At 47.3% G+C, this 22,008-nt stretch overlaps 2 protein-coding genes across 4 annotated transcripts in view; both read right to left on the bottom strand.

The window, feature by feature from the left end:
* The window catches only part of col18a1a (collagen type XVIII alpha 1 chain a), a 31,248-nt gene that overhangs the window by 4,548 nt on the left and 4,692 nt on the right, over nt 1-22,008 (bottom strand). The window contains exons 3-26 of one of the 3 annotated variants that reach the window (XM_085920275.1): nt 6,874-7,415; nt 6,228-6,320; nt 5,472-5,543; nt 3,529-3,607; nt 3,214-3,332; nt 2,990-3,016; nt 2,725-2,922; nt 2,540-2,566; nt 2,415-2,477; nt 2,269-2,346; nt 2,145-2,195; nt 1,958-2,053; nt 1,820-1,882; nt 1,701-1,745; nt 1,439-1,570; nt 1,257-1,328; nt 931-957; nt 774-872; nt 662-697; nt 500-589; nt 397-429; nt 290-325; nt 154-213; nt 28-96 (exon numbers count right to left, since the gene is read on the bottom strand). In XM_085920275.1, the coding sequence (XP_085776401.1) occupies nt 28-96; nt 154-213; nt 290-325; nt 397-429; nt 500-589; nt 662-697; nt 774-872; nt 931-957; nt 1,257-1,328; nt 1,439-1,570; nt 1,701-1,745; nt 1,820-1,882; nt 1,958-2,053; nt 2,145-2,195; nt 2,269-2,346; nt 2,415-2,477; nt 2,540-2,566; nt 2,725-2,922; nt 2,990-3,016; nt 3,214-3,332; nt 3,529-3,607; nt 5,472-5,543; nt 6,228-6,320; nt 6,874-7,415 (2,207 nt within the window). Of the gene's footprint in view, nt 1-27; nt 97-153; nt 214-289; nt 326-396; nt 430-499; nt 590-661; nt 698-773; nt 873-930; nt 958-1,256; nt 1,329-1,438; nt 1,571-1,700; nt 1,746-1,819; nt 1,883-1,957; nt 2,054-2,144; nt 2,196-2,268; nt 2,347-2,414; nt 2,478-2,539; nt 2,567-2,724; nt 2,923-2,989; nt 3,017-3,213; nt 3,333-3,528; nt 3,611-5,471; nt 5,544-6,227; nt 6,321-6,873; nt 7,416-22,008 lie in introns of all 3 variants that reach the window. The other 2 variants (XM_085920273.1, XM_085920274.1) reach the window with 2 other exon arrangements.
* LOC147051404 (secreted frizzled-related protein 5-like) lies at nt 10,236-11,383 on the bottom strand. Its single transcript, XM_085920276.1, has one exon. The coding sequence runs from the start codon at nt 11,118-11,120 to the stop codon at nt 10,236-10,238; it is 885 nt and encodes a 294-aa protein (XP_085776402.1). The 5' UTR covers nt 11,121-11,383.

The raw sequence follows: 22,008 nt of genomic DNA, 5'->3' as shown, positions 1-22,008 counted from the left end.
AGAGAGACAAATGCCGAGCTGACTCACTTTCAGAGCCGTGGAAAAGAACGGACCCCCGTCGGGGCCTACGACCACGCCCGGCTCGCCTTTCTCGCCCTGCAGAGAGAACCGCCATGAGACACCGTACCTTACGCCGTCAGGCTTGGACCGTACCTTGAAGCCATAACCGGGAGGGCCCGGGTCTCCCGTGTCACCCTTTGGACCCATTGGACCCTAACAGGACCGCAAATTTAAAATGTCAGAATCCAAACAAGATGGAACAGACACGAGCATAACGCCAGCGACTTACGGGGAATCCGGCTCGACCCACCACCCCATCTCCTCCCTTGACATCGAAAGAAAAAAACATTTGATCAGGTGAGGTGCGATTCACAAGATTTTATGTTGAATACACACCTGAGGCCCGACACTGCCGACGACACCGTCAAACTGCAAACAGAGGGAAGACAAGGATGTCAACTATAGTGGATACCTCCACCCTTTGGTGACTTTGCTTTACATTGTCCGACGGTCGGTAGACGATCTGTCCTGGCGGTCCGGGTGGGCCCGGCGGTCCGGGGACTCCGTTTCCATCACGGCCCGGTTCACCCTTAAACAACATTACAAAGCCATAGAAGAATACAAACAAGACGCCGTTTATTGTTGAAGAAATGATATTCACCCGCTCTCCTCTGTCGCCTCGGTCACCCTTTGCTCCCTGAAACATATGAGAATCAAACAGCAGACGTCAAAAAACAAACAAACGCATGCTCCAGTCCAAAAAGATGAATGACCTGAATTCCGGGGAAGCCGTCCAATCCCGGTTGGCCGTCTCTTCCTTCGGGACCCTGGCTGCCCTTCTGACCCGCCAGGCCCGGCAAGCCCGGTTTACCCTGCCAGAATTCAAGTTGGAGTGTGTGGAGAATAGGATGGGGCCATAAAGTTACTTACCGGAAGTCCTGGCAGGCCGGGTTGACCCTAAGGGCACACATTTGGTTGAGTCAGAAACATTCTCCACTTTTGCATTCACTGTCACCAAATGAGGGCAGCCAGTTTGCTGTTGAGTGAAGCTTTGATTCGAATTCTATTTTTGAACTGGGTCAGCTCGAGTCACAAATTGTAACAGGTGGACTCAGAACCACGTTTGGATGCTCTCTTCACAATTAGTCCGCTGTTCGTTACAGACTTCGAGACCATTCCAATTTATGCTCCGAATATTTTTCATGGCGTAAAAGAACGATTTTGATTCGTTGATTGAAATGCAGCAAGCGACTGACCTGTCTTCCTTCAGGTCCTCGGACACCAGGGAGTCCATTGGAGAAAGTGCCACCGGATCCCTCCATGTCATCCTTCAAATAAGGAAAAACCATCCAAACGTTGGCGCTACAATATTTTCATTTAGCCGGCAACATTTTGCCCATCCAGTCGAATCCACTTGTGTTGTTTGGCGAGAACTTACAAATCCAACACCGTATCTCGGTCCGGGTGGCCCGGGAGGTCCAGGTGGCCCGGCTGGTCCCATCGGTCCGGGTAATCCGGCCAACCCAGGCTCCCCTGTTGGTCCAGGTAAACCCGAAACCCCTTGAGCTCCCTGTTGAATGGACAGAAAAAGATACGAAAGAAACATGGAATGATTCCAGGAAGGCAAAAATGGCAGCCAGCTGAAAACCATGACCTTCAAATAGATGCTTGGATCGATGATATTAATGAACTAAATCTACCTTCTGTCCAACTGGTCCCGGATGACCAAGCACACCAGAGTCACCCTAGAATAAAAGAGAATATTACAAATCATGTGAGCAATAAATAAACTCCTCAAGGGAAGAATGCGTAAAATGACCTTTTCCCCTTTGGGACCAGGCAATCCAGGATTACCGTCCACGCCCGGTAAACCAGGCAAGCCCTGCAGGCCACAAATTCATGTCACGGGCGGATCGTCAAAACCAGGGGATTCTGAAAGCAATGTGTCGCTACTTACGGGTTGGCCATCTAGTCCCGGCGGTCCGACTCCTCCCGAACCCGATGCCGCGGGAACACCGGGTGGGCCGGGTGGCCCCGGTGGGCCAGGCAGTCCCTTCAACAAAAAGCAACACCAAATGACATATCAATGCGGCACAACTGAGGAATGCCAGAAAGAAATCCCGGTACAACCTTTCCTCACTTACCCGAACTGATTCCAGATCAGGGAAACCCGAGCCTTCCATGTCCACATAAGTCTGCGAGACAACCATCGTAAAGTTACATAAGTGCAATCAATGATGACGTACTCGTAACTGGAGATGCACTCACAGATCTGGTTCCCGGTCCGGGTGGTCCTGGAGGACCCGGTGGCCCCCTGGGACCAGGCTGACCATCGCCGCGCTCTCCCTGCGTGCATCATTCCCATTAGAGTCCCGGTCTGGTCTTTATGTCCGCTCCTTAGCCGTTCAGCTTACCTTATCTCCTTTCAGTCCAGGATCGCCGGGGGTTCCTGGGAAACCCGGAGGTCCGGCGGCACCCTGAATTGAGAGATGAAGAGAATATGCCAAATATGCTGCGCAGGTTGTTGAAAGCAACTCACCTTTTTTCCATCTTCACCAGGATCGCCCTGTGGAATTATACAGGCAGAGATGAGTGTACTGGCCACATACCAGTTGGCCTCAACATCTCAACATCAAAGAGGACTTGTTTGTGTACATATAGTCGTGTCGCTTAGAAAAACAGTTTACACAGCTATCAGAGCAAGGTTTTTTTTTCCAAACTCACTGGTTCTCCGTCCTCTCCCGGTTGACCCTGGGCACCGGTGGCACCCGGTGGTCCAGGTGGTCCTCGAGCACCAGGAACGCAGGAAGCGTCGGAGCCTTCTTTGCACACGGAGACCTCCGCTGCCGGTCCCGGAGGCCCCGGGAGGCCGGGGCGCCCGGGTTCTCCCTTCTTTCCTTGGTAGCCAAAACCTGCGTTGCCCTAGAAAACACAAAGGCTCAAGCTTGTTAGCATTAGCAGGCAGGGTCAAAATGGAGATTCAACTCACCTTTGCTCCCTTTTCTCCAGGTTCTCCCTGAAGAAGAATGAAAAAGAAAACAGCAAAGTCATGCAAAAAAACTGCACAAGGTTGATCAACATCAATTGGGGGTGGCAAATCAATAATACATAACAACATTTCAATATCCTGACATTTGTGTTGACTGGGTGTTTTCTGACCAAAAATATCAAGCACAATTCCTAAAAATGAGAAATGCTGTGAGGTTCCCACACCTTCCCCCCTGAAACTCCGCCCTGCGATCTGCTGGAACCGGCATCCCCTTTGGGCCCCACTGCACCGCGCTCCCCTTTTTCTCCTCGGTCGCCTTTCTCTCCTCTGGTCCCAACCGATCCTGAAGGGACACCAAAGATACAATCAGACCACGTGGAGTCTTCTCCAAGGAGACCAAGCCCAAGTGAGGTCAAGTGTAATCTGCTGGGAGACGTTCATGAGGTGACACTAGGAATGTCATGTCCACTAGATGGCGAGCTTCGCCAGCAGGTAAGTGGGTTCCCGGGCAGGTGCTGTGAAGTTGTGTGTCAGCTCACCTGCGTGTCTCACAGCCGACGTCTCCTCTTGCCTGGCGACGGGCGGTTGCTGAATGGGCCTCAACGCAGGCGGCGCCGTCTGCTGGTAAAGTAAAAACACGGTCAATCACTCGCTGAGAGTTGACCGGCGGGAACATCAATGGATGGTCTCGACACTGACAATCTTACATTTGAAGTTTGCCGAGGCAAACAGAAGTTGTTACTCCTAAACCAAAATATGATGACCCAGCACAAAGGCCCGAGCCCCACTGCCATCAAACTGTTGTTCACCCATATGTGCAGTTTGTCCTAATGCCTCTTAAGACCTTTCATGCAGTGGTGATGTCATTCATGCACAGTTTGCAACAGAATCCTACAAATGCGCAGAATAAACCAGTAAGCAGCTTTATGTATATAAACAGCCCCCAAATGCACGAGGCAGGAGTGGGGAGCAAACGGAGCAACTGATGACTCATTTGAGCTCCTTTGTGTAAAAATGGAGAGGCGAGGAAATTATCGAGCCCACCCACCCCGTCACCCTGCCTTCCAAACACACGCACGCACACACACACACACACACACACACACACACACACACACACACACACACACACACACACACACACACACACACACACACACACACACACACACACACACACACACACACGTTCTTCACCTATGGCGTTCCTCCATTGTCATCTGCAAAGAATGTACATAAAAGGGCGTGCAACATGGAGCTCTGGTTGATAATTAACCAGTTGTCTTCGCCCCCCCCCCTATCCCGGCCCCTGGTGTCGCATAGCAACGGCTACGCTAAGAATTCCACACAACAATTATTGACTCTAACTTGACATAGTTAATGACATGATAAGCGACTCAGCCGTGCATCGGTCATAACAGGGGGCCTGAAATGCGTTGACAGAGTTGAACCGCATGTCCTCCAAAGTTTCAAAGCAGACATCCGGTTTCCTTGGCGAAAGAGATCCCACAGCATGAATGGAATTTTACACTCTTGCGCATCGTGGTCACTGTGCGTAGTCGTGAGAGCATACCGGTGTTTTTTTTTTTCTTCAAATGGTGTCCGATTTGACGGAAAATCAATCATCACCGTCAGTCACATGTGAGGAAGACACGAATGACATTGTCAAAGATGTCATGGGAAATGCATCCTCAGGACAAATTCCCGCATGACAAAATGGAAAGTTTCCCCTCACTGTGTTTCATTTGCCCCAACACGCCCGAGTTGTACAGACTGGAGAAGTTCCAATGCCTGAGAACAGACATCAAAATTGGTAGGCGGGCATTTGGTAGCAGCTGTTATCTTCTTCTTGCTGATATGAATGCTAGTAAACTGGACGGAGGGAAAACTCGCAGGTAAAAGTGACAGAATCAATGCAGAATTCTTAATGTCTAGACATGAGGATTTCTGCAAGCATAGCAGGCCCGCCCACTACACGCATGTGTGTGTGTGTGTGTGTGTGTGCAGTGGGATGGGGGACTTGTTACTTATCTTTCCAGGGTGGGAAGACATAAGTGAGTGTTGGTGGAATTGGACGGTGTGACAATGTGAACAAGACACAAAGCAGGGAGAGAAGTGGGCAGTATATTAAAAAAAAGATTTTGGCAAGGAAATTAGCAAGTGGAGTCCCACAGGGTTCTGTACAGGGCCCACTTATTTCCTTATTTGCTACGATTTTTATCTTGATTTATGGCCAAAGCAAATTCTGATTTAGATAATATTGCAAAATGTTAAAAAAATGTCAACAAATTATTGCTCAATGTAAACGTTTTTTTACAGCGGTCTATCCATAGTCTCAGAAATGTCTCAAGCAAAGCTAAAACCAATCAAAAGTCAGCAAAAAATGCAGACCATGACAGCGAGATTATCCGCCCAAAACAATTTTCAAGACGGAACGAAGCAATTTTCATCTTTTCTGCATATCAAACCAAAAGGTCTTTACCATCCAGGTGTGTTTTTCCTTGGCTGGTTTCAACCGTCTGCCTTCAGCATCACCGCTTCCGTCTCCTGAGTTCTGAGACAGACAAAGACACAGAAAACATTTCTCTTTTTTGACCATTTTATTTTTGCACAAATGCTCTGCCATAATATTGTTCATCTGGAAAGTGGCATGGTCATTGCCACCTGCTTGTAAATATGCGACACGCTCCTACTAGAGCGCCGAAAGTCACTTTGTCAAAGATGTTGTTTCCCCTGGAAAACAGCTGTGAGTGAGGCCATCATTTGCAACCAAAGAAACATCCTGTAATCACAAGCCTGTCATTTCAACTCGGAATGTGCCCCCCACCCTCCCGAGTGGAATACAAACAACACGTGAGGCTCACTTGACAAGCCGTCGGTTAGACCTTCAACCGGGACGGTCGTGCTTTGAGTGCTCGGCGCAGGTTAAACAGCTGCGGGTTGGGGCGTCAAGATCAATGGCGCCCTGCGGCGAGGCGAGGCACCAACCGTGACAAGAATGCCACAAGACTGTCAAAAGCTACAACTCAAACTCAAAATGAAGCAATGGCGGAGGCCAAGACAGGGGCCCGCTGGCAAAAAAATTGGCCAGATTAGCATTAGCATAGCAAAATGGTTCCCATTGTTTTGATGCAGACATTTGGAAAATATTCACCTTTATTAACAACTTGTTCCAAATCATATACGGCTAGAACTGCCATCAGTGATTGGATATGAAAGAAATAGGTTGGGCACTCACCATGTCCGAGTCGTCGTCATCGTCGTCGTCTTCTTCGCAGTGCCTCTCGGCCGCATTCGGGTCTCCCACTACCCTCAGCTCGCTGATCACGCCCTGGTTGAAAAAGGCCAAATTAATGATAAAAATCAAAATAAACAAGCAAAATGTATGGAACAACTAATTGTCCACATACGGCACGACAAAAAAAAAAGAAGCCACTTGACAATTTATTGCTAACGTTTGACTGAGCAGTAGAAGTTGCCGATGTCTCCACTTAAAACTTTTCAAAGGACTGAACTTGAACTGAACTTGCTGCGAGTCCACCTTTGGGTGTAAGCTTTTAGCGGCCAAGGCTAACTCCTCAACAACCCGGTTCTGCAGATGTCCGGGTCAAACGAGGTGATTTGCCGCAGACAAATGAAAGAGGTTAATTAGACGGTCACGCCGAGAACCTCCAATTACCCGCACGCAGACAACGTTTGGGCGGCTGCCGAGATGGTTTAGCGCAGTCGCCTCATGCTTTGGATTAGGCTAATTTGAGCAATGAAATCAAATGAGGAATTCAGCTGCAATGTCTCGCACACTTGATTTGATCCCCTGCGGATCGTTTGGATTAGCGCACTTCATATTCCAAATCCCGGATTGTAACAGAATTCCTTCGACGTACCAGGAACTTGTTTGGATCCGAGCCTCCGGCCTGCCCGACAAAAACCCCGGCGCCTGCTTCCAGCTCCATCTCATCAGGGGACCTTTCGATGCGTTGGACTTGAGGATCTATGTCGCAGTTGAGGTAGAACATGACCTTGTCGTCCTTCACCGCGATAGCAAAACGGGTCCAGGTGTCCCTCAGAGAAGGGACGGTGAACCTGGCGGCCTCGTAGGACAGCTCAGAGTCGGGTTCCGTGTAGTACAGGATGACGTTCTGGTTCCCGCCCTGCACGGGTGACAGTTTGACGCCCACATACATGATCCGCTGCGTGGCGTCCGTGACGGAGAAGATCACGCCGCCCTGATCGGATGTGGGCTTCAAGTTGAAGATGAGGGAAAAGTCCCGGTAGAACGGGCTCGGCAGATGGGCGCGAGCCAACTGGCCCGTGTTGACTTCAGGGCCAAACACGTAACCGGGACTGGAGTCGGGGCCGTAAACCCGTGCAATGTCACTTGGAGGAGGATCCCCGATCAGCTGCAGGAGGGTGACGCCGCTGTCTTCTAGAAGGAAGGGGAAAACGTGGACGTGAAAACAAGCAAAATGCAGGGAGGGAGGCAGGGAGTGAGGGCAGCGTGCCAGGCAGGGCACAAGGTTAGAGTCGCTTTTAGTAGCTGGTTAGTATTGTCATGTGTCTGATGGAAGATCACCAAAGCATTTTCAAACGGAAAAAGAATGGCAAGGGAACGCAATCCGGATCTTCAAGACCAACGTGTTCTCCATAACGTAAATTGATTTGGACTGAGATTATTTTCAACAAGTTTTACATTGCAAGGTACATACATTTAACCATGCCAAGATATAAACGGCGTCTTTGAACTTTTCAACTAATTCAACCAAACAAGAGCAGTTTGGTGGAAACCAAAGCAAATCTAGCGCTTTTCTCTGACATCTATTTTTTGTGAAACCACATTGCCCCGAGACAAAAGTAAAGAAGTCCCTGATGTCTACCGAGTGACACTGCGCCATTGTTCGCAGTCCATCAACTGGGCCCCTGGCACCTATGACCTCATTCCTCCCTCCCTCTGCCTAGGCGACTGGTGACAGACGACATCATAAATAAAGCGGGTTTAAGCTAACAAAATATTTACAGAGCACGGTGTGTATGTGTCTGACATCCGACTTCAGAGCAACTTGTAGTACTTATTACAAACACGGATGCCTGCCGGTGTTTTGACAAAACACGCTTTGACACGAGACATCACTCGAAAGATTCTCATTCTTTGAAGACAAGCTTTGGTTTACCGCCCGGCGACTGGTTTTCAGGCTTCGCTGGCGGGTTCAAAGGCTCCCCGCCGCTTCATGTGCCGGAGATCAGTGGAGCTTTGTTGAGATCCTAAACATGCAAGGTGTTTGGCCCAACCCGGGGGTCCCGCTTTGCTTTGTGCTCGACAACCCACGACACAAGGCTGAATATTCTGGCATGCTGTTCCGAAAGCAAACTTTTCAATCGGCCCTGGCAAAGAAGCAAGTCGAGCTTTCGCAGGACAGAGAGGAAGGCAACTTTACACTGTCTGAACAACTGCATGTTTTCCTGTTTCATCAACATGTTTCTTCTCCCACAAGATAGCCAACACGAGAGACGCCAAGTAAGCCATTAACATTTTAAGGGCATTCTTGCATTCTCAAGAACCTTTGTTAACCAATGACAGCCCCCCCCCCCCCCCCCCCCACGACCCACCCCGAGGTCAGTGAATGGAGTAGCGCCAGGTTTATGGTGCTCGTTTGTCTTGTCGCTAAAGACTCTTCCTTTTCTGACAACTTTCAAAGATGGGGCATCCCCCAATGAAGAAAAGTTGCATGCAGCCTGAGAGTCCATCTTTGGGGTTGTGTGTAATCCATGAAAAAACCTTCAATTATCTGGAAAGTCTTTGGGTTGTCACATCCCAGCGACCTTCTGACATGGACAATATTGCTTTCAGATCAGATCAGCCTCGAGTACACCACTTCCTCAGTTCTCAGAGAGTCCGGGTTAACACGAGCCCTGGGATAAGATGACTTTCTGGCAACTAAAAGCTCCGACTGCACTGTGCCCATAAGTACTAGCACCCCTCTGAGAGCAAACACAAATAAAGATGCCTATGGGTGTTTTTGTCAAGCGATCCAATCTCAATCTTTGTTCAATGGATACTTAGGCTTTTCAAATTACTGGGAGAGTGCCCAGTGCCGCCTGTCAACTAAATATATAAACACATGGAGACTTCCAGCTAAGACCGAAGATGGGGGATTGAGTTTAATGGGCCAGATATGTTTTTTTTTTTTTTTTTCTTAAGAAAGGTCTGCATGTACCTGGAGACCAAGACATGAATGACTTTCCATCGAACAACCATATGTAATCTTGTCAAAGTCGAAACATCCTGTCTGACAATCCCCACCAGAGTAAACATCACATTCACAGATATTTTTACATTTCAACACATGGCTGAATATTTCTGTGCTCATAAGTCTCCCACGTCTGCAGACAAGTCCTTGTTTGTGCTTGGTGGCCCCATATCTGCTCACATTCTAAGATGATAGGCTGTAATTAAATGATATTGGGAGGTGGCAGAGAATGTACTCCTCACATCTTCACGGCGGTTGTAAACTTGAATTGGGTTGTTTCCATCTTTCCAAGCAGTCATCAATAACTTTGACAAAGATGAGTTGACATAATTTCATATGAAGAACTACCTGCCTGCCCACTTAGTTTGTCAGCACAACAAGCTGTGAGATAGATAGCGATGCTGTAAAAAGACCTCCTGATATCAAGTGAAGGAGGAAGGCGTGGCCGCAGTGGTTTAGAGGCATCACGGAAACACATTCTACTCAAGTAGATTGCAAAACCTGGTATCAAACATCTCAATCACTGTCTTACTTTTAATGAGTGGCATGCGTGATTTTCATCCAGCAGATATATTTCTCATTGGGTTAAGATTACGACCATCAATCAATTGTATCTCCAAATACGATTACAGTCCCATGCCACAGATTAACTCGAACAGCTGATCATCATCATCATGGGCCATCATTTCAAAGCAGGATCCATTTCAAACAGCCAAAGACAGCTCAGCTGCACTCTCAACTTGCAGATGTCCAACAGAAAGCTTCGGTCATGCATCAACATACAGTGAATCGGACATGCAGTTGTAGATCTTGCGTGTGATTTCAATGGACAAGGGAACACAAGCATGCAAAAAACCTGCTTGCAAGGCTTGCATGCTTTCATAGAATAGCAATCCTGTTAACAGCAATGCATGCAGTACTCTTCCTTTGCACAAGGGGGGGAGGGGGGGTACCCGGCCGGGTGAGGTGGGGCATAATCTGTGAAGCGTGTGTAAATTGGGTTATAACTGCAGACAAACTAGGAAGATAGGGCTTTTCAAAACTGATCCAAAACTGGTACCTTTGCAATTAAAAACCGAAAAGCACTGATACCCATCATCATCCTCCTCTTCTGGAAGTCGGTGGCACTCCACAGGGAGTCGTCCCTCGTCCAGGAGGGTCCAGCAACTGTCCCTTAAAACTTCACAAAAGCTTCGGCAAGGCAACACTGGAGTGCCGCACTTTGGCAGCGACAGGAGACAGAAGAACTCCTCCAAACCAAGGTGGCACTTCGACCTCAACAACCAAGTCCAATCGTTGAGGAGGACTCGGATTTGATCCAAGTCGGTCTGGTTGAGATGAGTAGGCACAACAAAGCTTTTGCCAAGCATGGATGAGCAAAATGGAAGAGAAGTATCCACCGATAAGCAATGATGGCTTTTGCTAATTGGGTACGATTTTGCCAAGGCTTTGTTGGCTTTCGCTGGCCTCCAACGATCAGCAGCTACAAAGGTGTGAGCGCCTGTGAACGGACGTTGCGATGTTTGCGTTGAAGGACGGCTCGGTGTGACCACCCGGTTTGTGAGTAAGGCCTGGCGATTGAGTCGGTCCTGGATGCTAAGAGCTAAACCGGGTCCATCTGGATCTGGTTGTGTATGAAACGTGGCGGGTGTTTGGAATGTGGGAAATGACACCTGCTGATTGTGTCTGGCGGGGTTAGGTGCATTGATGTCAATTTCCGGTTGTGGTGTAACTTGTCGCTTGTCCTCAGGTACCCGCAGAGTCTCTGAAGATTTGCTCAAGCTACCGCGACCGAGATTTTGTGTTTCTTCAGTCCCAGGACTAGCGCTGCTACTTTTAGGAGTTTGAAATTTTAGATGATGAACTTCAGAAATTCCCCTGTCCATACCGTCAAACCCGTGAAAGTACCCGGGAATGATCGATTCAAACAATCTTAACTTTTCCAATCCAGATCCCTCAACAACTTTCCCTTTTTTTGCAAATACAGATTCAGACGAACGAGCGGAATGGGAATTTCCAAATGTAAAGCCAACTTTTGAAACATTTCCTGTAAAATTTTCACGATTAGCGGTCAATCCCCCAGGACTCGTACCTTTTAGCGAAGCTGTTTCATTTCCGGTTGCACTTGTGCTCAAGGAAATCTCTGTAGTGGCTTTGGCTGATGTTTTCTGGAGCTCCGCTGTAGGCGTAACCGTAAGCGCTCGAAGAGCTTCGGTCGTCACCTGCCAAGTCCTCTCGACACTTTCCTGACCGCTTCTTTCTTCAATGACCTCTGGCCCGGTACTCGCAATACTCTCGCTTGGCATTTCCCCGCTACTCGTGGGACTGCCGGACCCTTCGTGATCGGCTAAAGGGGGCAAAGTGGTGGTCCCAGTCCAGGACCAAAACCAAGCATCAGAGCAGACCACACACAGGGTCAACAAAAACAAAATGTCACTTTGGCTCTTCATCTTGGGTACACATCCACCTGTTTGATTAGCGGAGTGCCCGAGTGAGCTGTGACATGTCCTGGCAGCCACTTGCCTCCACACGCACACAAAACACACACGCACAAGTACACACAGCGCAGTATCTGGTCACACACTACTCTGCCGAGAAGACAAGTGAGGAGAGGAGCCCATTGAAAATAGTCAAAGGGGGGAGAGAACAGGAGGAGTTGTGCTCCTTATTGGCTGGCCACGCCGTATTTCCTCTGGCGACTCCTCCTCCTTATGTCAAGGCAATGAAAAGTGACCTACACTTGGGTTTCCCAAGCTCGTGGAGGCTTCTATATGATGTGGTGCCGTTCAAGTGCTCCGAGCGAGGCCTCACGTTCTTGTCCGGACTGGTTTGTCGAACGAGCCACTGGGGTGAGTTGACAGAGAGCCTCAACATCACTGGCAAGTAGCTTAAGCTCCTTTCGGCATCACGATGAGTGCAGGATAGAAGCAAGAGTCATCAAGACACAAACGTTGACATGAAGGACCGGTCGTGACAGGAGACATTTTTTACAATGATGAATTTTTGGAATGTATGATGAACATTTGAATTGTATTAATGGTACTGCTTCTGACACTAATGACAGTCTTGAAATGTTATAAAAATGAGTGTCATGAAAATAAAAAGTGTTTTTATTCCAATCCAGAAACAAGGGAGAGAAAAGACACACTCGGGCCAAGTTTTCTTGTGAGGAGACTCAATGAGCCGCATCACCGTTTGCCAGTGTGCGAACCTAACTAGACAACCTATTGGTGGGGCGGGTTAATCAACGTTTGGGCCTGCTTTCTAATGATTAGCCTCAAAGCTCCAGAAACTCCCAGAATTCCTTTGGTTCGCACAAATCCAATACAGCTTTGCGGAGCATTCAAGAGAAAACATTTCCAGGGTAAATGAGAGGTGAATCCACTCGAGACTTTGGCGTGTCCTCAAAATACAACAACAGCTCATATTTGGGAAAACCTGCATACTTGAGAAATATATTTTTGATATTTTTCAAGCAACCCTTGGAAAACACCTCAAGCTCTCTCCGACAGCCCTTTCAAGTACAAAGTAGCAGAGTCATTACAAGTACACAAGCTGAGGATTTCCTGTTTTGGAGAGCCACATTTGGGTTTGAAAGAGCTAATTGCAGACTAGACACTTGAAACATTCATTCCCTGAGTCAAACCGAGAAAGAGACAATGTTTGACTGTCCTCCATCACGGTTTCAGACCCCCACCCCTCCTCTTTGTTGTCATGCCTGAGTGAGAGTCGGGCTAAAATGTAATTGCTTCATGTGCCAGCACGTCGCACGTTCACGGCTTCTCTCATTCGGTTGAAGAATGACTTTTTTCCCATGGACCTCCTTTCAATTGAGTTCAAATGTTGACAACCCGCTGAGAGGGGGATGCTCTTCCCCACAGGGACACCTGCGCTTCGGAGGGGCCGGCTAACGTCAACACAGTAAAAGTGGACTCCATAATGGCTCAATCTCATGAGCACCGCATGTTGATAACATGAAATGTTTGTGGAGATGTTTGAGCAAAGGCTCAAGACAAGTTCCAAGCCACCCCTGGTGTGTGTCTTCACAAAAGAATGAAACTCAAGACTTGAAAAGAGTCTGCCGGCCGGCTCAGGCCATGAATGACGGGCTAATTACTGCAAACAATGGAAAATCATCCAGCCCAGGTCAAGGACAGCATCTCATCTGACAAGTTATTCCATACTCTGGTTTGGGTATTGAATTTCATTTGCAGAGTTTATATTTAAATGGGTTAAACGTAGCACAACTTTAATACTTTTTAATAAAGGATAAAACCCAAGCCATGGGGATAAAACATACATTTGAAATTGAAAAAATAGGATAATATGAATCAAGTTACTGCACGTTTTGTCCACTGGCGGTCGCACTGACGAGTGAAATTGTCACTCGGACGCCTGATGACAATGATGCACTTGGTTTGCCACGTTTCAGGAGCAAAAGTAACCCTCCTCCAGATTTAGGACCACTTCCGCTAGAAAGATTTGAAGACGCTAAGTATTGCAAAATATCCGTCAAGAGAGCTTAGTTTGATGGGATGTGTACGGACACACTTGGACGGATGGCACCAGTGTGACACCCGCTGAGCAGCTGTACGCTTTACATTTGGGGTCCGGCCCTTCGGCTGCTGTCCAAACAGAGACGCACGATTGAACCCAGACAAAGGTTACGCAGATTGAAAATACAAAAACGCTGGTGTCACATCTCTGGGGCACTTCAACACCGGTGTTATTTCAGCAAGCAAGGGTCAGCGACCTCTTGCCGCGAGTCACCATCTCGGGCGCTTTTACGAGCTCCGAGGCGCTGGCTTTGAAATGACGCACGCACGCAGGCACGCAGACGCTCGGGCGTGTGGACACACACAAACAAAAAGTCAGACTACAATCGCACAGCGTGTCACGGCCGAGGCGCACAGTCAACACAAACACGCCAGCATATGCTTGAAAGACAGAACCGCTGCTCGCCCGCCTGGACTCCAGACGCGGAACTCGAGCCAAAATTGGAAACTTTTGTAAATATGTCACGCGTGCAGAAATAATTGCGTGTCTGTTCGTACAATCCTTTTCATCTGACTCCGAAATGTTGAGAATGTTTTTGTGACCGTTTGGAAACAACCACGTTATCACCATGACAACTGTTCATGTCATAGATCAAAATGTCCCTTTTGAAAATTTGGGTTTGAGTCATTCAACATATATTGTTAATGATTTATTCTAATTGAATACCTTACCTATGTTCAACACATACACGTAGGTATAAAACAAGACAAATAAGACTGAGGTAGGACGACTCAATTATTAAAAGACGCAAGTGAGAAACCCCTGACGCCTTGGCTCAGTTCAAACTGGAAACAGTTGAAGCCCGAAGGTGAGTGCTGTTGGGAAATGTCTCTCTCTGCTGGCAACAGGCGGCCCTGCTCAAATACATCCTCAGAAAGGCAAGCTTGGTCTTGTCTAAAATGATCAATACACAAAAGCCCTACTGGCCTGCGACAATTGATTGATGCATAATAATATAAATAAAAAATCATTTGATGAAAGTGTGCATGTCACACAAACTAAAATGCTTAAACACTTTAATGTCAAAACCACAGTTAACACAGCACCAGTCGAAAAGGTTTAGAAGATAAAACGATGTGCTTGATATGTGTTTGCAACGTTTGGAGCAACAATGGCATCGGCGACGCCAACTGATTCTATCTCACGTCTTTGCCGTTGGCCAAGACAAATTTATACAGGTGCTGGGCTCCAAACAAAAAGACACCTGGTGAAAATCAAACAAGAAAAAAAAAAAACTGTCCACGCCAAATGTGAGATAAAGCACTCTGTGGAAATGGCGATAAGATACAAAACGACATCATGCGGTTCTCGTTGTGGTCAGTGGAAAAGTGCAAATCTTGATTTGGTGCTACGGCTTGCACCTGCATGATGAGGAAACCGCAAAGACGTGTGCTGCGGGGATTAGGTTTCCCAGTTTGACAGATCAAGCCCTTCAAGCTCCTTAATATCAAAGATGAAATAACATTCAAAAGGTGAACTTAAGCCGCCATGCTGCATCATTTCACAGGGTAAAAGCCCCCCCACCCGACCGACCCACAAAAGGCCAAACGCAAAGCGCTGACTTCAACAAAAAGTGGAGAGGAGTCTCCTCCTAGCGGCACTTTCAGAGCAGGCAGCTTCAAGACATGCCGGCGTCTTCCACTTTCAACACAAATGACTCATGTGCGGTTATCGTGATGACTTTGGTCAGGTTTTTTTTTTTCTGCTCTCCCATTAACATGCATTAAGTCCAGATTCCAAACCTTGATCAACTTTTACTACTCAGCATTTTCAAAATGACTTTTCAGTTCTGTTCCTGTTCCACAGCATGCACATTTTGCATTCTACCACAAATGCCGTGCTTTTTTTTCCCCTCCATATTTGTGAATATGTTCCTTCAATATCTCGGGGTAATTGACGCACACGCAATATTCTTTTGACATCAGAGTGCTTGGACTCTGAGGCGAAGGCTCACGCTGCTTTGACAAATCATTGACCTGCTTTCCAGACTCTCCCACACCTGGAATCCAGACAGAGTCAAACAGGAGCAAGGGTGAGGGGGCTCGCTTGCTTACAAATCGACCCAAATGCAGCAGAGTGAGAGAAAATAGCCACATTTAAAATTTTCTCCTTGCAGCCATTGGGTTTCTCAATTTCTTCTCCTCGTTTGGGTGGGACTCGACACCGGTTGGATTCCAGATGGGCAAATTCTCCGTGGGGGGGATAAAATGACTGACAGGACGTTCTGGTCTTTGAGACTTGCTGTATTTCCGTGAATCATTCTTGTCCATATCCTGGCTGACTATTTGGCAGCGAGTTAAGGTGAGCTCACTGGAGCAGCAACTATGCAAAGGAGCTGCGCTTTAGCGCCTGAAAGACAAGCCCAAATCTTTTTTTTTTTCCTCCCACCACACTGGCTTTTGTTTGATGCCAAGCACCGTGTTTTATAAGCCCATAAATACGTCAAGGCCGCTAACCAAACAATGCTTTTTCTGCCATAACTAATGAGTGACTGATCTGCTGAAGGAAGGAAGGAAAGAAAGCAGACATTTCAAACGCATGTAAACACCTCCCTTTTTTTTTTTTTTTGTTGAGGGGGATTAAAACAGACAGCCAGACTATTTGGTTGGGGACTTGGTGATGATGGCAACTTACGTCGCCGCTTTCTGCTCGTGTCGTGTTTGGACAGCTGGTGACGCTTTGGAAAATCAAGAGCGGAGATTCCAAGTTCAGCGTAAAAGACTTCGACTGCCAGGGATTTAGATGGCAACCGGAAGAGCGACTGCTTCACGCATCACGTCGACTCTATTTGTCTCCGAGTCCCATTTGTTTTTCAAGCCGAGTTTCCCCGGTTAGACAATCCCCAGGGAAGAGAAATATACTTGGGGCCAGATTCTTTTCGGGCACATTAGAGAGCATGTTTGTTAAAATCCCCCTTTCATGTAAACGTTGGCTTGCAAGTGGAGAGGCGCAATTCACACGATAAAGCATCATGGGCTTCTCTTATGTGATTTGTTTTTTTTCCAGAGAAGAGGTAATTGTGCTCACGGCCCACATGATTGAGAATTTCCTGTCACACACTCTGAGGCTCTTTGGCCTTTCTTTCCCCCTCCAAACGCATGTCGTGAAACAGTCAGACGAGACGAGCTGGGAATGTTGGCCCGGGTACAAACCGGTGTCCCTTTGTCACCGGCGGACTTGACGCCTCGGCAGGAATTTATCTTTATGGCTTTGAATGGCGCAAGAGACCCCAGAAAGATCTCTCGTTACATTACGGGAGAACATTGATGTGGCAAATTCTCCCGACAGAGTTTATTTCCGTTCCCTGAAGCGTGCCAAGATGAGTAACATGTTGCTCTGCAGTTTTCGAGCGTGAATCAGAAACGGCATTGACGTTTCTTGCAAACAGATGGGAAGAGGGTAAATCCAGATGTGGACCAAGAATGGCCGTCGGTGCCTTTCCTTCTTATCTCAAGTCTGGCTTTCGGGAATATGTTGCGAGTTAAGCTGAGTTGACGATAAAAAAAAGCTAATTTTGTATCACAAATAAAGTAACAATGGATTCATTCAAGCTTCACCGCAGACATCGTTGAACATTTCCCTGACACGACTTTGTGCTCCAGCAAAACATGTGACGGCAAGATGTTCAATTCCGAGCCAGCCCCAAGGTGAACTCAACAAAGGGATTTACAAAAAGGAAACTTCAAAGCCGATTTGAGCTCGGCGGCTTTCGGAGGAAGAACATTGATTAGCGGGAGGAAATGCCGTGCGATTGCCAGAACTTGATGGGAAGAGGTTCGAAAACGCAGACGGCGTCATCTCGCTCAACTGCCATAAACAGTAAAGATGAGCCAGCTCAAGTTTTCAAGCATATCCTGCACAGATTCAGGACATCCTCAGCCCCAGAACCCAACCGAGGACTGGACTGGACTGAACGATAGAGGAAACTGCATCTCAAGTTTTTTTCCTCAATTCGGTCCAGATAAATTCAGGTATCAGAATATTGCCAGGGACTTTTTGGAGTCAACTACTCCACAAAAAGGAGTGTTCCGGAAAAAGAAGGAATCAAACCATTCCTGTGGGTTTTAAACAAAGGCATTTTTGGAGGGGGTGTGATGAACTTCACATGTGTCAACCTTCTCGACGCACTCCAAAAACATTGCCGAACGTGGAGGTGGAGAGCGAGATTGTAATATTTTCAGCAGACCTTGCTGGATTTCCTCCAAGTTGTTTTCAAAAAAGGAGGTCAAGGGAGCCTCTCAATTTTGTTCGGTAGCAAGGCCTTGCTCGGAAATTTGCATAGCTTCACTTTGCAGTTGAACTACCTGAACGTAAAGATGCGTTCAAAGGACATAAGACACATTTTCAAAGCTGGCTAAAGCCAAACAAGATGAAGCCTCCCGAAGGACACAACGGCGCCCTTTCAAATCCGCGTCTCGTACTCATTATTTGGGTCTCCAGTTTATGAGGGGGTCCGAGGAGAAAATTCCAGGTTGGAAAGGTGTGGAGGCACACTTAAGCGTCCACGGGGCAACCCTGAATGACTAGATGGGGCCGGCCGCCTCCTTTCATCACTCAAGACAACCAAGGAAGGCTGGAGTGACGCACGAGCCGGCAAATTGCTACCTGCAAGCTACACGAAAGCATCCGCAAGTTTTTTTCCACATTTCCTTGCTAGCCAATACCGACGCAGATGAGAGGGTTCGACTCGGACCGCAAAGGCTTATCGATAATTGGACCGTGAGGTGGCGCGAGAGTCCCACTCAAGCTAGTGACCAGGGCATCCAGATACCCGTACAGAAATGGGTCCCCCAGATATATGTCACTTGTTGGGGGTCTGGCTGTGGCACCTTGACAGGACGGCCAAACAAAGAAGATTCCAGTTGGGCTGTGTTTCATTTGGCGGGTAGGTAAAAAAGGGATCCGCGGCCATTGTCTGCATTCTCCGCTCGCTCTGACCATTCACCAAGGCGACTTCAGAGTGTGTGTATGTGTGTCTGAGTGTGTGGGACCCCCAGCCCCCCTCAATTCAGCAGCAGCCACCGAGTATAGGGCAATTTAGATGATTGACATCCAGCAAAAATAAAGTCAGAAGGCGCTGACCACGTTTGGAGGCTTCCTCCGGTTACTGTCGTACTTTGCCATGAAATCGCACGTTACGCACTTTGGGTGGAATTCAGTCTTTGTTCAACTGATGTCTGCCTCCGAACAATGGAAGATGGTCATTTGTTCGGGCAACCTCTAAAGGCACCGTTAAGTGAATTCAGAGTTTTCTTTCAACTCTTTTCTTACTTTGGAAATAAGCATTGACAAGGTCTTCCATCAAGTGTGATGAGAGCAGACTTCTTCCTCCCTTTGCAAGAGAAAAAAAAAATCTTGAATATGAATCCATGTTTTGCCATCCAGATCTGATTTGAGAGCAGATTTTCTTCTTTTCCAAAGCTAGCTATCTCAATGTTTATTCAGCAAAAAATAAGCTCAACAAGGACAATTAAGACAAAATAAATACGGGAACAGCAGCCACAGTTAAAAAAAAAAAAAAAAAAAAAACTTCCATGAATCATCATTACTGGAAGACATTGTGACATGTTGAGTACATGCTGACAACTTCCTTGAAGTTATTGTGGAAAAGTAACTTTTGAATTGCTGCCACTTAAATAGTTGGCCTCTGCCCACCCATCCGCGCGCGATAAACGATACGACCGAGTAAATATTGGAGCCTGAAATGTGTCTAATGTGAGTTGCTGTGGATTTTGTCAGTTGGTACGTCAAACTATTATGATGAATGATAATAATTAGCCACATGTCAACTTTGTCTGCCTGTGGCTAATCTTAATTAGCCAGCGATGGCTTTTGTGATTCATCTGTAGTCTAGACTCAATTTTGTGCTAGCCAATTATTGGACTGTAATTGCTTTTTGGAAATAATAAGACAAGAAAATTCTTTATCTTTTTTGTATTTTTGAATTGTGAACAAAAAACTGATAATGAAAGAAAGGCAATGGTGCCCATGTGCCAACTCTTAGTGGACAGTTTCATGCTTGAAAAGTTGGAGATGGTAAAAAAAAGAAAGATCCTAGAAATCCTGAAAGGAGCACAAAAAGTAAAGACTTAACCTTTGTGTGTCACAGGTTGCAAAAGGTAATGAGGAGTCGCGGACGCGCTGCAGCCTGTCGGCTTCATAAATCAAACGGCGCGTCTTGGTCACATTCCAAGACGTGCTCATATCTAATAAAACGGAGGCCCGCCGGCCGCTTTGCCATCGCCGACGTCCACTGACAAACTTCCCAGGCTATTGGCATTCTTTGCATTCTCCTGCCAATCATGCGGGACAATTTATTGACTGACCATCGGAAAAAGACCTCGGGGCCGTACGTGCGATAAGGACGGTGGAATCGAGGCGTTTGGTCTTTAAGGGTTAGCCGCTTAGCCACACTCAACTAGCACAATGCGCCAAGCTAGCCACACGGCGCCCAAGTGAAGCAACTATCTGTAATTTCCAGCTCCTGTCTTGTCTTGATTAGCCCCTTCTTTGCACGCTTATTTAAGTTCAAAGCGCGGTGAACAACACGTGCCAAATCTTTGATTGGAAGGGGAAGTTTTTCGTGATGAAAAGGCCACTTTATCACCATCCGCACTGACTATCTCACCCACGACACACCCATTCACCAGTGCAGACGTTTTGCTTGTCTCCACAGGTCCAAGATGTTGCAGAGCAGCTGGAAAGCTGGAAAAGCTTCAAATGGATACTCGCATCCGCTCAACGTTCAGCCCGTGCAAACAATACAAACTATTTCAAATTAAGGTCCTTGAAGACCTTTGGCGGTTAACTTCGCATTTGGTTGACACTTTAATCTCCTCCAATGAATTGAAACAATGGCCGCCAGAGGGTGACGTCACGCCGACGGCGATATCAGAGGCCCGCTGGGATACAGAAGTGAAGAGAAGCCAGAGTGACAAAGAGGCCTTTCATCCACAAGACAATATCAGGGCCGTCAATTAGTACAGAGAAGATTAGAGTCCGGGCTGCCGGCATTCATAGCCCCCGCACCCAACCCCTCTTTTGGGCGCCACAAAAATCCAATCCAATCAAATCTTCCTCTTCCTTCGTTTGAGCTTACACCAAGCACGGGCATTTTCTAATCCACGTGGTGGAGCTTTAGAGAGCGCAGCAACCTGATTTCCATTGAACTTTGTGAACCAGCTGAACGGCCCCACGTGGGTGGGGGGGGTTCCAAACATACAGTAACCGTGACAACACACAAGGCCACAGCGGCTTTGAATATTGTGTCACGGGTCCAAAGTAAGCACTGCCGCGTCTTGAGGCATCCAAGTGGAAGAGCTCCACCCAGGCAAATATCTGCAGGTATTTCTTCCCTCGGGCATTAAGCGACCTCGTCATACCTTCGGAGTTGGGTAGATGGAAGAATGATAAGCCAGCTGTCCCGAGACTGAGAAATAGTCAGGAATGACGTGAGAGAGAAGAAATCTTTCTTCCCTGGATAATTGAGTTGTTTGCCAGTTATTTGCAGCAGCCAGCAACTCTTGATGAATACTATGTGACAACAAAGCGTGGCGTAATTTGACATGAACGCATTCAGTGCCATTGACAGTTATAGATGTCAGAGATATTAACTGGGTTGGCAGTGACTGAGTTAAACGGGAAGGTGTGTGGGGGGGAGTGACCAGCAGAGGTGGTGGTCTCCTGTCGGACTGGCTAAAACTACAAAAGGCAAAAATGATTTTGCAAGAAACCTTCACACACTTGATGATCAGAATAATTGATTCTAATAATATTTGATAGCGAATTCCTGAGTTGATTTCGAACAAACGCACACATTTGACCATTTGAAAAGCATGTGACGCGCTTGTTATGCTTTCCACATCCAGGACAGGAAACAATCGTCAATAAATGGAGATGGCAAAGTCAACTAGGGCTATGAAACCACAGGTTTGTGTTTAACCTGATGTTTTCACAAGCACTTTGCATCCCTCAAAGGCTCAGCAAATTCCTCAGAATGAAGTAGTTTGCCTCGCCAGATGAATGGCCCCTGCAAATCTCTCTGGCCAGTCCTTTAAATATTTCATGTCCTCATGGCTGACCTCCTCCCCCGATCCAAATCTCTGAATGGATGGCACCGTGCCACCTGGCCCAGAGCAAGCGAGGAGTGAATAGAGGGCAGCCTGTATTGTCTGCAAACTCACCGTTCACACAATTACAAGTTATGAGCATTCATTT

This window comes from Syngnathus leptorhynchus, chromosome 9 (assembly GCF_054491065.1).
Source record: "Syngnathus leptorhynchus isolate UIUO chromosome 9, UIUO_Slep, whole genome shotgun sequence".
NCBI classification, from domain to species: domain Eukaryota; kingdom Metazoa; phylum Chordata; class Actinopteri; order Syngnathiformes; family Syngnathidae; genus Syngnathus; species Syngnathus leptorhynchus.
Note: the sequence above shows the minus strand (reverse complement) of the source record. Positions and strands in the feature narration are given on the sequence as shown.

Bases quoted from the DNA above. Each gene is read 5' to 3' on its own strand.
- LOC147051404 (XM_085920276.1), bottom strand. From the start codon at position 11,120: ATGGACAGGGGAATTTCTGAAGTTCATCATCTAAAATTTCAAACTCCT.